Source organism: Copadichromis virginalis, linkage group LG5, assembly GCF_057382275.1.
Source record: "Copadichromis virginalis isolate Kocher_CV1m ecotype Utaka linkage group LG5, C_Virginalis_male_GT1.1, whole genome shotgun sequence".
Lineage (NCBI taxonomy): Eukaryota > Metazoa > Chordata > Actinopteri > Cichliformes > Cichlidae > Copadichromis > Copadichromis virginalis.
In genome coordinates, this window is record NC_140622.1 from 33,037,536 (window position 1) to 33,051,701 (window position 14,166).

The 14,166-nt window shown below is 39.1% G+C and overlaps 1 protein-coding gene across 10 annotated transcripts in view; it reads left to right on the top strand.

Annotated features, from left to right (window-relative positions):
• Window positions 1–14,166, top strand: part of eif4g3a (eukaryotic translation initiation factor 4 gamma, 3a) — a 70,793-nt gene that overhangs the window by 10,121 nt on the left and 46,506 nt on the right. For 7 of the 10 annotated variants that reach the window (XM_085457395.1, XM_085457398.1, XM_085457402.1 and 4 more), the window contains exons 2-5: window positions 2,921–2,993; window positions 8,153–8,317; window positions 10,546–10,638; window positions 13,430–13,462. In XM_085457395.1, coding sequence (XP_085313521.1) covers window positions 2,921–2,993; window positions 8,153–8,317; window positions 10,546–10,638; window positions 13,430–13,462 — 364 coding nt within the window. The remainder of the gene's footprint in view (window positions 1–2,920; window positions 2,994–8,152; window positions 8,318–10,545; window positions 10,639–13,429; window positions 13,463–14,166) is intronic. The other 3 variants (XM_085457403.1, XM_085457401.1, XM_085457404.1) reach the window with 3 other exon arrangements.

The window sequence follows — 14,166 nt, forward strand, 5'->3', positions numbered from 1 at the left end:
GCTCTGACAGTCTCGGTCATTGTGTCCTTGGGCAAGACACTTCACCCGTTGCCTACTGGTGGTGGTCAGAGGGCCCGGTGGCGCCAGTGTCCGGCAGCCTCGCCTCTGTCAGTGCGCCCCAGGGCAGCTGTGGCTACAATGTAGCTTGCCATCACCAGTGTGTGAATGTGTGTGAATGGGTGGATGACTGAATGTAGTGTAAAGTCCATAGGGACTAAGTAAAGCGCTATACAAATACAGGCCATTTACAATTTACAGATATAGAATTTGGCAAAACCAAAAACTTGGCCAGTTCTCTGATTAAATAAGTGTAATGGAGTATAATAATCAAACGCTCAAATTTACTCAAAACATAACAATTAAAAAGTGATCAAGCTTAAGAAATGACTAATGTTTTCCCAGCAGCAGGAAAACAGCATTTATTTATGTGTTGCCTTTCACAGAAAGAAGAGCTTTGCAGAAAGCAATTAAATGTTTTTAATTTGCATATTATCTTAAAAGAAAATGTATAAAATAAAAGCAGAATGAAATATACCATGGAAAACTTACTTTAAACTTATTATGAAGCAAACATGTAACAGGGTTAAGAGTAGCAGAATTAAAAGACCAAAGTATATATTTCATAAAAACTTGTGTGGCACAAAGCATGTTACAGAAAGGTATATCTTGGACTGACTTTTGGCTGCAGGTGATTTCCTTCTCAGACAACAGAAATCTGCGTGCTGCCTTTGAGCCGTTTAAATAGTGACTCATTCTTAGAATTTGGCGACTGTGGTCGAAAGCTTAGACCTGCCAGTTTTTGGTTAGTTTTTTTTTTCTTTCTTACCAGGTGTATCTGCCTCGTCTTCCCCAGTTGTCTTTTTGTCCCTCCTTAGAAGGGTTTGGAATTAAAAGCTGCTTCCAAATTGTCTCTCAGGCTTGATGGTTTCCAACCTCATCAACTCCTTTTATCACTGCTGGCATGGCAATACTGGCAGATGAATTAATAACATCAAACCTTTGCACACCTGAGTCACACATAATCTTTTCTACATTGTGGTCAGACTTGGAAAATCATACAGTTGCACTGACAGAAATCTTGAATCTGAAAGCAAACAATGTTGTAAGAAATGTGGCGTCACTGTTTTCAAATTTCCTTCTGGCTGTAATAGCGACATCCTTTAGATGCAGTTGATTGAAGATTTAGAAATGGCATTTGTGTCAGTCATAAACTGACACAAATGCCAACAAAAAAAGTGTTTGTTGGAGTAGTTAACACTAGGAAGCTTGGTTACCAGCCTATATTCATGAACTGTATGGGTGTGATGTAAAGACACTTCTAAGTTTAAAATCTCAACACAAAGGGAGGTTAAAAAAGAGTAACTTTGAACTAATTTTTTACTATTGCAACTTAGAAAATATTGATGTTAGTCACATTTCCTAGAACACTGAGTAATATCATTAAAAATGTAAGGACAAAAGATTCAGTTTCTGAGTATGGTGGTATAAAACGAAGAGATGCTCACGGGAGAAGCGTGACATATTTGCTTAAAAGTACTTTGTTTCATTTTCTGTGTATAGTTCGTATTTTTCGCCTACTTTCGAATGCTGCATTTCTTGGATGTTGCTTTTCTAGTTATCATGTGTAGTCTGCAAATCATTGAAGAAACCTGTCATGTGGGAAATGTTTGCTGTCTGGCTCTCAAAGCACCAATAAAAAGAAGGTGAAAACTGTAAATGCCATCTTCCACGTAGTTTTTGTACTCTTCCTCACATAGACTGTCAAATCATTATGATGGGACTGAGCTTCTAATTACTCCTAACATCTTTGTATGTGTGTAGTGTGGGTGGGTGTGGGATTTTTTTTTTTTTTCTTCTTTTTTTTTTTTTGTCTTCCTTCTCCAAATTCCTCAGTAATGAAACTGATAATGCTTCCTGCTGTGCTTCCGTGTTTTGATTCGCAGCCTTCTCTTTAAATAATTCTTTTCACTCTGTCTTATCTCGTTACGAGTAGCAGTGCTGGCAGGGGTCCCAGAGAGATGACGGGCCCTGCAGGCAAGAGCAGGACTAAGGAAGGGAGTTTAGGGCAAAGGGAGGTGTGATTTGGGTGAAAGGAAGAAAGCCAGACGTTCGGTTTCCCTTAAATCATGTGATCAGCAGTGTGTGAGCCTGTCTGTCGCACACAACTGCCTGAGCAGGTTACTAAACACAGGCCTTCCCTTTTCTGTATGGATTTTACACATTCCCCCTTTTATCTCTTCTAACATCTCAGTGATGTCTTCATTTATTATATCTTTCTTAAGCTTTAAAGAAAGTGATCAAATACTCTGGTTTCACTGCAAACAATTATTAAACCCTCGAGTGTTATAGATTTTCTTTTGTGCTATGTTGTAGTTTTTGTTTAACCTCTTATTCTTCACACAGCTGAAGGTGAAGGGAATTAATATTAAATGTATTTTGCGCTGTGCTGCCAAATAGTTGTTTCAGTCCTCACTCTTGTGCTCCAGCTGCCCCCCAGCCTGAAGTAGCACAGAAATCCATTTCAGATTTTCCCTTTAACTCTTGCAAAATGGTGAAGGTACATAGTGTACTCTCAGAGATGGGGCATTTTAGGCGGGGTTTGTATGGTTGGAGGGGGGGGGGGGGATCCTTGAAATTGAGCTACAGGACATGGGGTCTGAGGGAAGCCCTCTGATGATCTGAATGTATTTAATTAAATTAAACTGCAGAACATTTTTCAGTGGATTTGTGGTTTTTTTGTTGTTTTTTTAACTCTTAAACATAACAGATCAGTTCTCTTTGCATGCTTTAATCAGCCATATTTAGACTCAGCAACACATCTTCTAAAATATGACAGGAATCTTACTTGTCTGTGACCTAGCAGGATGCCAGTTTTTATCTCCTGTTGCTTGAAGAACTTCCCTTAACATCCTCTTTCCAGAATCCCACGGGTTCAGCCATCACTGGACGAACGAATCTTCCCTACACAGCCTGGAGTCGCTGCAGTCTACAGCGTGAGTCACTGCATGCAGCCCCTCTTTTCAGACACTGTTACATTCATATCCACCTGTATATACTGTATGCTGCAGTGCATATGCAGGAAGGTTACACTTTAAGTAAAAACACACACTGAAGACTCTGATTTGTTGTACTGACTTTATGCTTTTGCACACACTTTTATTATGGTCACATAAGTCACACAAATTATTGCTTATTTTAATTTGGTTACTGAATTTAATGCGGTTGTGTACAACCATTCATTCATGAAGGTAAAACCTGAAAACATATAATAATTTTTTTGTAATATGGAATTATGTCATTCTATTTGTTATGTATTATGTCATTGTAATTTTGTGGTGTAGTGGTTAACACATGGAGGAGACGCAAAACCCGGCCTCAAAGCTCACAAGCTGCTATACTACTAGGATTGTGTCAAATTAACATGTGGATGCCTCTGCTATTGTGACCGCTTGGGGAAATAAAGGAACAGCTGAAAATACCATTATGTATCATAGTTGATAAGAGAAAATAATCATTCCATTCTGCTGATGTCAGTATGTTTTCATAAAAAATATTCTGTATTTGGTATTTATTGCCAAATTTTGGTGCCTTTAACCAGTGAGCTAGAAGAAGCAAACTGATGGCTGACCTCCTGGCCCCTCTGTGTGTTTTTACCAAAATGCTGTTTTCCTAGGTTTACACACCAACATTGGTATGGGTTGTTGGGAGTTTAAATCTGAAGCTTTACAGTTAACCCCGAAAACTAGTAAAATGTTCCAGGTATGTATTACAGGAAGAGAAAGACTTCCTGCTGACTTGGCACTCCTCTTTGCCTGTGAAATTAAAGTGAAAGTATTTAATATGTGCGGTAGCAAAAAAAGGGGGAAAAAAGATACTTAAAATTAAGGATGGACAGATCCAGAATTTTCCAGTTGCTGTACAATGTTGTTATCATGGCCTCAGCTCAATACCAGAGTTATTCACAGCCCAGTACCGCATTATTCAAGTTACTTGTACTAGTTGGCGTTTTTTCAGCTCGGTGTAAGAGCAGTAGGCTGCTTCATACTCCTGTCTTACAGTTGTACTCGTTTTTCCTCTTCCTGATGTCACTCTGTTTCACTTTGAGTGCAGAATGGAGCTGAATTCCTGTCGAACTGACAAGAACATGTCATACTAAAAACGTTCCAAAATGGACATAACATGAATGAGAGTCAGAAAGACAGACAGAGATAGCATTCCTCTCCTTGTTGTGTGAGCTTTGCAGTCATGTCCACTTACACGGCCTCAGTTTGCAGTTAAGTACAAAAGTGGAAAAGTTTTGTAAACACATGAAGAAAATCTGTTGCTGCTGCAGGCGTGAAGAACCTCCACACTGCTGCCTTTTGCTGTTAGCATCCTCATACTATTTATCTCCCAGCTTTATGTGGCACAGTAAACAATTTAAAGTTAAATTGAGTAGATTGGCTTGTTGTTACCCAAAGCTGTTCAGTAGGTTAATTTACCTGTCAGTTTGTCATTTTATAATGATGGTGCTACAACATCGCACAACATTATTTGTAGCAATAACAAAGAGAAGGCTTTATGCTGAAACGCAGCAGCAATTTCGTCAGCATGGTGACTGTAAACACTTTCTAACCAGAAATCTTTTTTACTCGTTTCGATGTTAAGAGTGCCAAAGACTATAATGGTGGAGATCCTGTTTGCTGTCAGTCCAGTGTTTGACATTAGGATTGTATGAAACTGGGCAATAATAATACAAACTGTGCAAACATGCATGTGTGCTTGTAATTTAAAAGAGCACATACGTGTAAGGAAATTCTTTTGTGATCAGATCTCAGCAGGCCTGATCTGCAGATTGGTTCCCTCAGGGTACCTCTGCCATTTACTGACTCCTTCAGGAATTAATTAACATTTTCTTCATCATATCTTTGTCATGATAATATTTACATAATTTGTAGTGCGTTTCTGTTGTCACATGCCTGGAGCATAAACATATGAGTTAGGAGGATTTGGTAGACAATTAGATTTGCCTGAACTTTAGAGGCTGCGTATTGCCTGGTAGTCGGTGACCAGCCACACCTACTGTGCCTCTCTAAAGACAAAATAAGCCCAGCGTAGCAATCTTAATGAGGCGAGCAGTTAGCAGAAAGAACAGAAACTGTGCCTATTGTGACACACCTTGTGAATGAACAGAATAGGAATAGTTTTTTTTGGTTTTCAGCTTAGATAAGAATGATGATTTTCCAAGTCTCCCTTTTTGTTTTTCATTGTGTTTCTGTTTTCAGCTTAATTTTTGTAAAATGTTAAACAGAAACACAAGTCACCAAAATACACCAACATCAGTGATAGAGTTGATGCATTAGGTATCTGAGATTTAAAAAAAATATCATATTATCTTGCATCTAGCATTGTGTATTAAAAAGTTCTTAAAAGTCACTTCTGTGGGTAGATTACTGGAGAATGTGGAGGAATCTAACTTTCATTCATATCAAGATATTTGATCTGTCGGTTCTTTCACAGAAAAAGAAAATAATAATTTGTTTCACAGATTTCAGATTTTGAAGCTCTTTCTTTGAGTTCTCTTTTAATTTGGTTGTTCTATAAACATGAAAGAAGAACATGATCACAGTCTGAATGCCACAAGATTGTATGGCGTGCACTTGTGCGCTTAACATTACCAGTATTGCTCTTGCTGAGCCAGATGGAGGACTGGGTCAAAACTTGGCCTCTTGCACTTGATGGAGGTGTATTATATCATTATGAGCAGCAGAGTTGCCAGTGCTCTGACCAGGACTACCTGCCCTGCTGTCAACAACCTTTATTGTACTTACAGTACAATTTTATTTTACTTTCACCTGTCCGCTCACCTCTTGCCCCCCTCGCCCACGTACTCAGTGAAACAGAGCAAACCCAGGAAGATTAGCGTGACCACAAATATCAGCAAAAAGCATTTTTGCTAGCCCTGCTCGATTCTACTAGAAATATAATCAATATGTGGCGAGCAGCGATTAGATTTGTTTGAGCGCTTTCTGAACTATTCAAGGCAAAACCAAACCACCTGTGCCTGTTGTGCAACACCTTGTGAATAAACAGAATAAAATTTTCTTTTTCCTTTTTTTTCTTCTTTTTTTTGGAAAATGCTTGAAAAATACTGCAGATCCAGGAGCAAGTGCTAGGCTGAAAATAGACAAAGAACTAATGTATAAAAATCAGCAGTGTTCGCTTGTTGCAGGCTGCAGGGTTTTGAATGTTTTTCTATGTTGTCGCATGATCTAGTCACATGACTGTTATGTCAAAACCAATTAATCAGCCTGATATTGATTTAACAATTTATATAAAGATAGTAGCCATTATAAAACGTGATGCTTTTCCCCCCCTGTAATTAATTCAGCTAAATATTGATGTCTCACATAGACTCAGTTTATCATTGATTTTTACATCATGCACTCATGCAGTTTTTAACATTGGATTTTCTTGAACTGTAAATATAATTCAACAGAAAATGGATCAATAAAAAGTGATCTTAACCAAACTTTGGCACAGCCGGGCAGGGAGTGAATTTAGGATTTTTTGGGTGGGGCAGCTAAGTGTAATGGTACATGCGTTGAATTTAAAACTCAAGACAGTGTGTCATCAATTAGAGAATCACTGTAAAAAACAAATGTGGCTCGATTATTCTTTCATCTCAATCTTGTTTTCATAAACTTTGAAAGCCGAAATGATCGCTGAAAATCAAATTTGATTAATCGCAGCACCCTCAAATAGATGTTAACGGATATTTAATGAAAGGAGGGCACATAAACAGGGTAGATAACAAAAAAGGGTTGTTGTTTTTTAACCTTTTGATTTATTAGGGGAAAATGTGTCTATTTTTACAGGGTCTGGCATTTAACAGTACGCTAGAATTGACCTTTTTTTCTGACACCACACTGAAGATGTTTCCTGCCCTGATAACATTTCTGAATTGTGGAAGGTACAGTAAGCAGCTGCACATTAGACGAGGAAATGCTGTGTGCTTGGAGATGGGCTGTTCAGCTGTGAGCTTTGTTTATTCTTTGCAACCTGACAACACTGAAAACATTGGAGGCTTTATGAGATTTTTCAAGCTCTCAAGAAAGTTTTTGGGGGGGTTAAAACTGCAACAATGATGACACTGGTGGAAATAAACGGCACTCGTTGCATGAAGCTGTTGCTCTGTATGGTGATAGTGGGGTTTACTCAGCCGCTCTTTCTTCTCTTCCCCCTCATGTACAGCCCCCATACAGTTGCTTACCTCCCCTCCCCCATCCCATCACACTGTATGTCCTCAGAGTCAGTCACTTGCCTGAAGCAATGCAGGCTCCTCCCCTGGTAACAGCAGCTAGATTAGTTGCTTTATCCCAGGTCATCTGAGGGAAGTGGGCCACACAGTGGAGATGCAGAGATACTATAGAGACTGTGCAGAGTATTGGCTATAAAGGTTACAAACATTTGAAGTTGAGAGTTTGTAATTTTAGTAGCAGAGTTTTTAAATCTCTCAACATAGAAAAGCAGCCCTTGTTAGAGGAGAAAAAAAGAGAAGAGGGAGGCTTGCCTAGCTTTCCATTTCCCCTCCTTGTCTGCTTACTGATTTCTTCCTGCAGTATCCTGTCTCATTCCCTGGTGTTTTCAGGCCTGCTGCAGCAACAAGCAGCACCTGCAGTGGGGCCAGCCCATAGCTACAGCTGCCAAGGCCCATCCTGCCACACCACAGAGAGCTGAATAAAAAATCTCAGCTTTGTCTGATACTGCTCACCGCCGGTACCCACCCTGAACCCTTCCCTGTGGCTCAAGCCTGTTTGACATGACTCACTTCTATCTGTTGCACAGAATATTCTCTATCTATCACAGATTATTTGACCCAGTTTTGCCATATGAGGCCCAGACATACTTGCACAGCAGGCTACAGAAGAGGCCGCAGTCGAGTTTTTAGCAAAGTGCAGCAGCCTTCAGCAGCCATGCATGTTTGAAGGTCTTCACCTCTGCATAAATACAGGGGCTAATCCTGCTGCTTGAGCGCTTAATTTACATCCCTCAGCAGGAGGGAGGACTAATGACCTGTGGAGCCCCGCCACTGCTGTTCCTCCTCTGCACCAGCCTGGCATAATATATCATTTTGTTTAAATCTTTAATTTTACTGCTTCATTTCATACAGGTGTCCAGGCATGGTCCTTCTTACCCTGCTCACGACATCACAAAGGGACACACTAATTTGCCGGGCACCCCGCCTGGTCATGCCCATTCCCCGGCGCTCTCTCAGGTATCAGTACCCACAGCTTCCCCATATCGCTACCCTAAGGGCTGGGAGGCAGGCGGAGGGGTGAGTTTGTCACTGTGACCGCCGTCATCCTCTCTGCATTTTCATGTTTATTGTGAAACGGGTTCAGTGTGTCCACATAGAACAACTATATTTCCACATTTGATGTGTGTTAAATTGTATTTATTTATTTTTTTTATACCTGTAGACACCCTGTATTAGTTTTGGTCATGTTGCCTACACACTACCCTTTGTTCTTTTGTTCTCCTTTCTTACGTCAGCCTTCATTTTCATGTTTGTCACTTCTCTAATTTCACAACATTTCTAATGCAGCGCTAAGTCATGTGTGCATGAGTGTCTTCTTTTAATGAAATTCACATGATTACATGATGAACACCGCCACAAAATCTAAGAGAGCAGGTCTTGCGCACTGCTGCCTATAGGAAAACATCCATCCACTGTTTTCTACACACAGTACCTGCTTAATCTTGACAAGGGTTCCAAAGTTAGCAACCTCAGCATGGATCTGGCAGAAGGGAGATAAACAGTCCGGCCTGTTGATTTTTCCAGTCTCCTATAGGGCTTATGCGTACTTAGAAAGAATGTTTACTTGACCTGTAAGATTTTGTGAGAGAATTAGAACACAAACTCAACCTTATTATGAGAGTATTATTAAGTTATGTTGGATTAATTCACAGTTTTATACTGATAATTATGTTTAGAAGCTTAAATATTAGTTATTTGACATTTTGTCCCACTGGTCAAGTAAGCAGTATAAAAAGCAGTTCTATAAAATATTTGATTGGTGTTGGGGGCTTGTTAAAGCGGATGTATTGTCCTAATTTCCAGCTCTATCTGTAGAGTAGATGCATTATTTGACAGGATTTATCTTATGGCGAACCTTAGTTCAGCTCCTCAATTCACCTTTTGTTTGAAAGCAGTTTTAGCTCCATCCCCTTTAAGCAAACTGTATTTTAATTGGCTGCCCAACACAAACAAAAGGTTTAAAAAGCTGGTGGGTGAGGCGAGATTAAGGGCATACCTTATGTCAGGGGTGTCAAACTCCAGGCCTCAAGGGCCGGTGTCCTGCAGGTTTTAGATCTCACCCTGGGTCAACACACCTGAAACAAATGATTAGTTCATTACCAGGCCTCTGCAGAACTTCAAAACATGTTGAGGAGGTAATTTAGTGATTTAAATCAGCTGTGTTGGATCAAGGACACATCTAAAACCTGCAGGACATCGGCCCTCGAGGCTTGGAGTTCGACACCTGTGCCTTATGTGGATCGCATCGTTTGACACTTTGGTCAGTACTCTATTTGTATGACAGGAAGGAAAACAAAAAGCAAATAAATCCCCTTTAAATCGAGATATGCATGTGTGTATGAATCCATATATGCCATGATCACAGTAGACATACTGTGACCGATTTTATATTTGAGATTTAGGCATGGGATAAATATTGGGTAGAAATCCAGCAAGGACGCTTTCCTCTCTGTCTGTAACTACAGTAAAATCCTAACCCGTTTGATGGAGATTGGGTGAGGCTATGACAGAATTTACAAGGGCAAAGCAGAAATAAATCAGAGTTGAGCATTATGAGAAGATTCACACGCTTGTCGCTTTTTAGTTAGGTACTGCATCCAGGTGCTTCCTCTTTTCATTTTGAAAAACACCTAGATGTATACAGGTAACTTTGTGAAAGGTCAGTCTATTAATCACAAAGACATAAACAACATCAGTGACACTGCTGCTGCCTTGCTGCTTTCACTTTAAAGCATGTTGACTCTGTGACTGAGCTTCTCTGGAAGAATGTGACAATGCTTGCAAGGAATCCAGTTCTTCCTTTTTACCGTGGTAAACTAATGGCCCACTGCCTCACCCTAAAGCAGCTCTAGTCACTCACCAGCCTTTCTATAAATAGTTTTGTCAGCCAACACAAACTTAAATTATCACCATCACACCAGCAGCACGATGAAGAAGAGTACGCAGATCTGCTTAAACCCACCTCTGCTTAGCTCCACTGCACACTAGATGAAAAATAAAGGAACACAGGATTTGCAGTCCTTGGGGGTACCAATTATCTTTGCACAGTACATAAACCCTGATTGAAAACACTTTCTCCCAGCTACACCCAAAATTATTTAGTGCTGTGTTTTAGTGTGTTGTCTATAGTTTAGGTCCTTTGCAGTGCACTTTCTCTTAAATGACTAGGGACTGATTGCTGCACATTTTTTGCTCAGTATACATTAAGCCTTCTTTTTTTCTGTTTCTATTTCTTCTTTTTACAGTCTCCATACAACCCTGGGCAAAATGCTGGCTCCGCACCTTTAGTGTACTCTCCCCAGACGCAGCCAATGAATGCACAGCCACAGAGTCGCCCGGTGAGTGCCACTCTGGTGCTGGATTTACAGCACACCTGCCTCCAAGAACCCAAACAGTTTTGTGTTTTAGTGGAACTCTGTTTTATAGCTTTACGAAGAAAATCCACGTAAATTGATGATTGATCTTAGCTTGATTGTGGCACTGAGGTACCTCGATACAGGCTATATTTATTTAATAAGGTCTCCCTCATTTATGGGCTTGTTGTTGGTGGTAACATATTGGAAATGAGTCCCTTTTGGTGTATTTTTTTTTCCTCCTTTCATCTGCATTTAGTACTTTATACAGTTACTGACAGTGAGAAATAGTAGGAAATTAACTTTTAGCTACAGGAAAGAAAATTCAGATCAGTCCTGGGATCAGTATTTTTTATCATGTTTTGAATAATCAGAATTCAGATGTTGCAGTTAGTGAGAGTAAGTAAGAGCTGTTCAGGTGTTGTCAGGTGTGTCATCATGTTAAATTCAGGCTTTTCAATACAATTCTTGTGCAGAATAAAGGAATGTAAATTACATCAAAGTGGCAATTCTTTATCTAAGCTTTACTCACTTTCTAAGGGAAGCTTAAAGTGGACCTGTTGCGCTCATTTCTAGTTCCGTTTATTTTATTCTTTGACTTTCCTACAATGGCTTTGCATAAAAACGATTACTTGACTTGTACTGGGTCCCATAGTTCTGACTGAAATGAATGATTTCACCTCCTTTCCCTTTAAGGTCAACCTCCTTTTAAGCTAAATTTCATCTGATTGGCTGCCTCTCACAAACAGAAGATTTAAAAAGCATATGGGTTCTGTTTTTCTCTCATAGGGATTACTTATGGATATGCTTACCTCATTAACAACTATGACATGTTTAATGTGAACATCCAACACTGCAAGAATATATACACAAACTCCAATTCTAAAAAAGTTGGAATTTATTTACATTTAAAACAGAGCACAATGATTTGCAAATCTCAACACCCATATTTGATTTACAAAAGAAAATAGAAATCATATCAAATGTTTAAACTGAGATTTTAAGAGTTTGATGACAAATTTTAGCAGCAACACATTTCAAATAACTTGGCTAAAAAAGCAAGTGGTACATAAAAGAAACCGCTAGAACTAAAGCGGAAAACTGTTTGCAATCAGAAATCAAAATTTGAATCTTTTTTTGGAAAACATTGACGCTACATCCATCAGATTAAAGAGAAGGACCATCTGGCTTGTTATGAGTGCTCAGTTTTAAAGTCTACATCTCAGATGATTTGGGAATGCATTAGTGCCTATAGAATTTGAAGCTCGCACATTTGGAAAAGCATCAGAGAAATATCTGCTGTCATCTAGATGATGTCCTTTTCAGCAAAGCCCTTGCATTTTTCAGCAAGACAATGCTCAAGGCTTTGTAGTAGAAGAGTCTGATTGCTGAACTGCCCTCCATGCAGTCTAGACCTTTAAATAACTGAAAACATTTAGAGCATCATGAAATGAAAAAATAAGACAAAGAAGACCCAGAACTGTTGAGCAGCTAGACTCTGTAGAGTAGGGTGACATTGTCCTGTCAAAACTCTAGCAACTACTGTCCTCAGTTTCCAGATGTTTACAGGTGGTTGTAAAAACAAATCCCAACATTTTTGAGATGTGTTGCTGCCATCAAATTCAAAATAAGCTAAAATTTGCTTGTTAAAAGTTAAATTTTCCCACCTTATCATTTGATATGTTTTCTGTATTGTATTGTGAATAAAATACAGGTTTATGTGGTTTGCAAGTCGGGATGGGACATGATATGAATTTAGCTTTGTGGTCAAATGTTTGAGCATGTTGGAGGTATTTCCCCCCTTTGTTGTGATCAAAGCTCTGCTTGTGTTGCAAGTGAGCCTCACGTCCTTTTTTTTTTTTTTTTTTGAGCGCTTCTCTTGATGCCACCTTGGATACTTTCCAAACCAAAATATGGAGCGTTTACATGACGTCGTAATGCAAATGCATCAGACGTCAGTGGAACAAATAACCAGGATCGTTAGGCAGGCAGATGAACAATTCCAAGGAACTGAACTTCTAGATTGCAATCTCTATTTGCAAGTAACTGCAATTTTTCTTTTTATTTTAGAAATCATTCCAACTTTTTTTGAATTGGGGGGAAAAAAACAGAAAACCATCATAGGTCCATTTTAAGCTTGATATTAACTACCAAGCAGGTCTTTTGGTTTTGCTGGTGGTTCTGCTTCTCTTTGACTGAAATATATATGCCTGAAATGTTCAGTGTAGTTGAAAGAAAACCTTTAAAGCAGGAATGATCTTTAAAAAAAAAAAATCTTACCACAAAAAGCTTAGAAGAAAATATTTCAGTATAATATTGTCTCATTTACTTTGTTTGTAAGTCTTTCTGTATCAGAAGAGCATAGCTAACAGGAAATAAGTCACTGTCCAGTAAGCCTTGTTTTAAATTCTGCCACTTAAGCCATTTTATTTCACTGCAGTATGCCTTATACAATCAAATGTATTTTTTCTGCATTTGACATTTACTCACAGTGTCTTCGCTGGCCTTAAAATCTGTTATATTCAATGTGGTAGTTACAAGTAACAATTGCAAGCTATTATTTGCAAATGCATGCTGTGACTGAGAACTAGTGTTGAATCATGTGCCATGTGTCTCTAAAGCTTTGTAGCTCTGTGGTTTTGTGTTGTACTTCCAAGCGTCGGCTTCCATTGCTCATCTTATACTGTATCTGTGTCTCTCTTATGCTCTCTCTTCTCCCCGCTTTGCCATCACTGCTTCAATCTCCTTGCTGGACCTCTCCTCCCTCCCCCACCAGTTTGCTACGGGCCCTCGACCAACCCACCATCAGGTAATTTACCCCTGCTGTACGCCCCTCCTGCTCCCTCTCTTGCATCATCATCATCATCAAAGCAGTTTGCTGGGCCCTGTTGGCAATGGCCTGTTTGTGGGGCGTCTGCTGTTCCTTAGGAGAAAAATAGTCTCAGATTTAAAAGCCTTCAAGAATCTTGGAAACAGTTAAAGAGGGTTTAATTGTCATGGGATGTTTCCGTGCTGCTAGTTAATCAAGATATCCAGTCAGGTGCACCGAGCTGTTTCCTGATTCTTTTTTTGAACTATTCATGTTTATTTTTATGTTGAGGGTGAAATTAGTTCCTTCCAGTAACTGTTATTTGGCCTTTATCAGCTTTTAATTTATTGATTCCTTTGGGTTCTAAGTGGAAAAAGTAGGATGTTTTGCACAAGATTTTGCAAGAAACCTTGACATTTAATGCTTTTTAAATTATATAACTTGGTTAGTTTATTCAGTTTTGTATTTTCTCAAACACACATAGTCTACAGCAGAGTACAGACCAACCACTGTTATTCATTATATTGACAGTTTTGAAAGCGATTCTGTCTGCATATTAATTTTTGTTTTACCTTATGCTTTAAATTAGGAATTGTGTTTAGCCACTTTGTTTTAGCACCTTCAATTTAAAATAGAAATATTGGACACTGCATTCAAATTTACAATTTAGGTTGATATCAATACAGAAAGGACTGTGTGGTAGA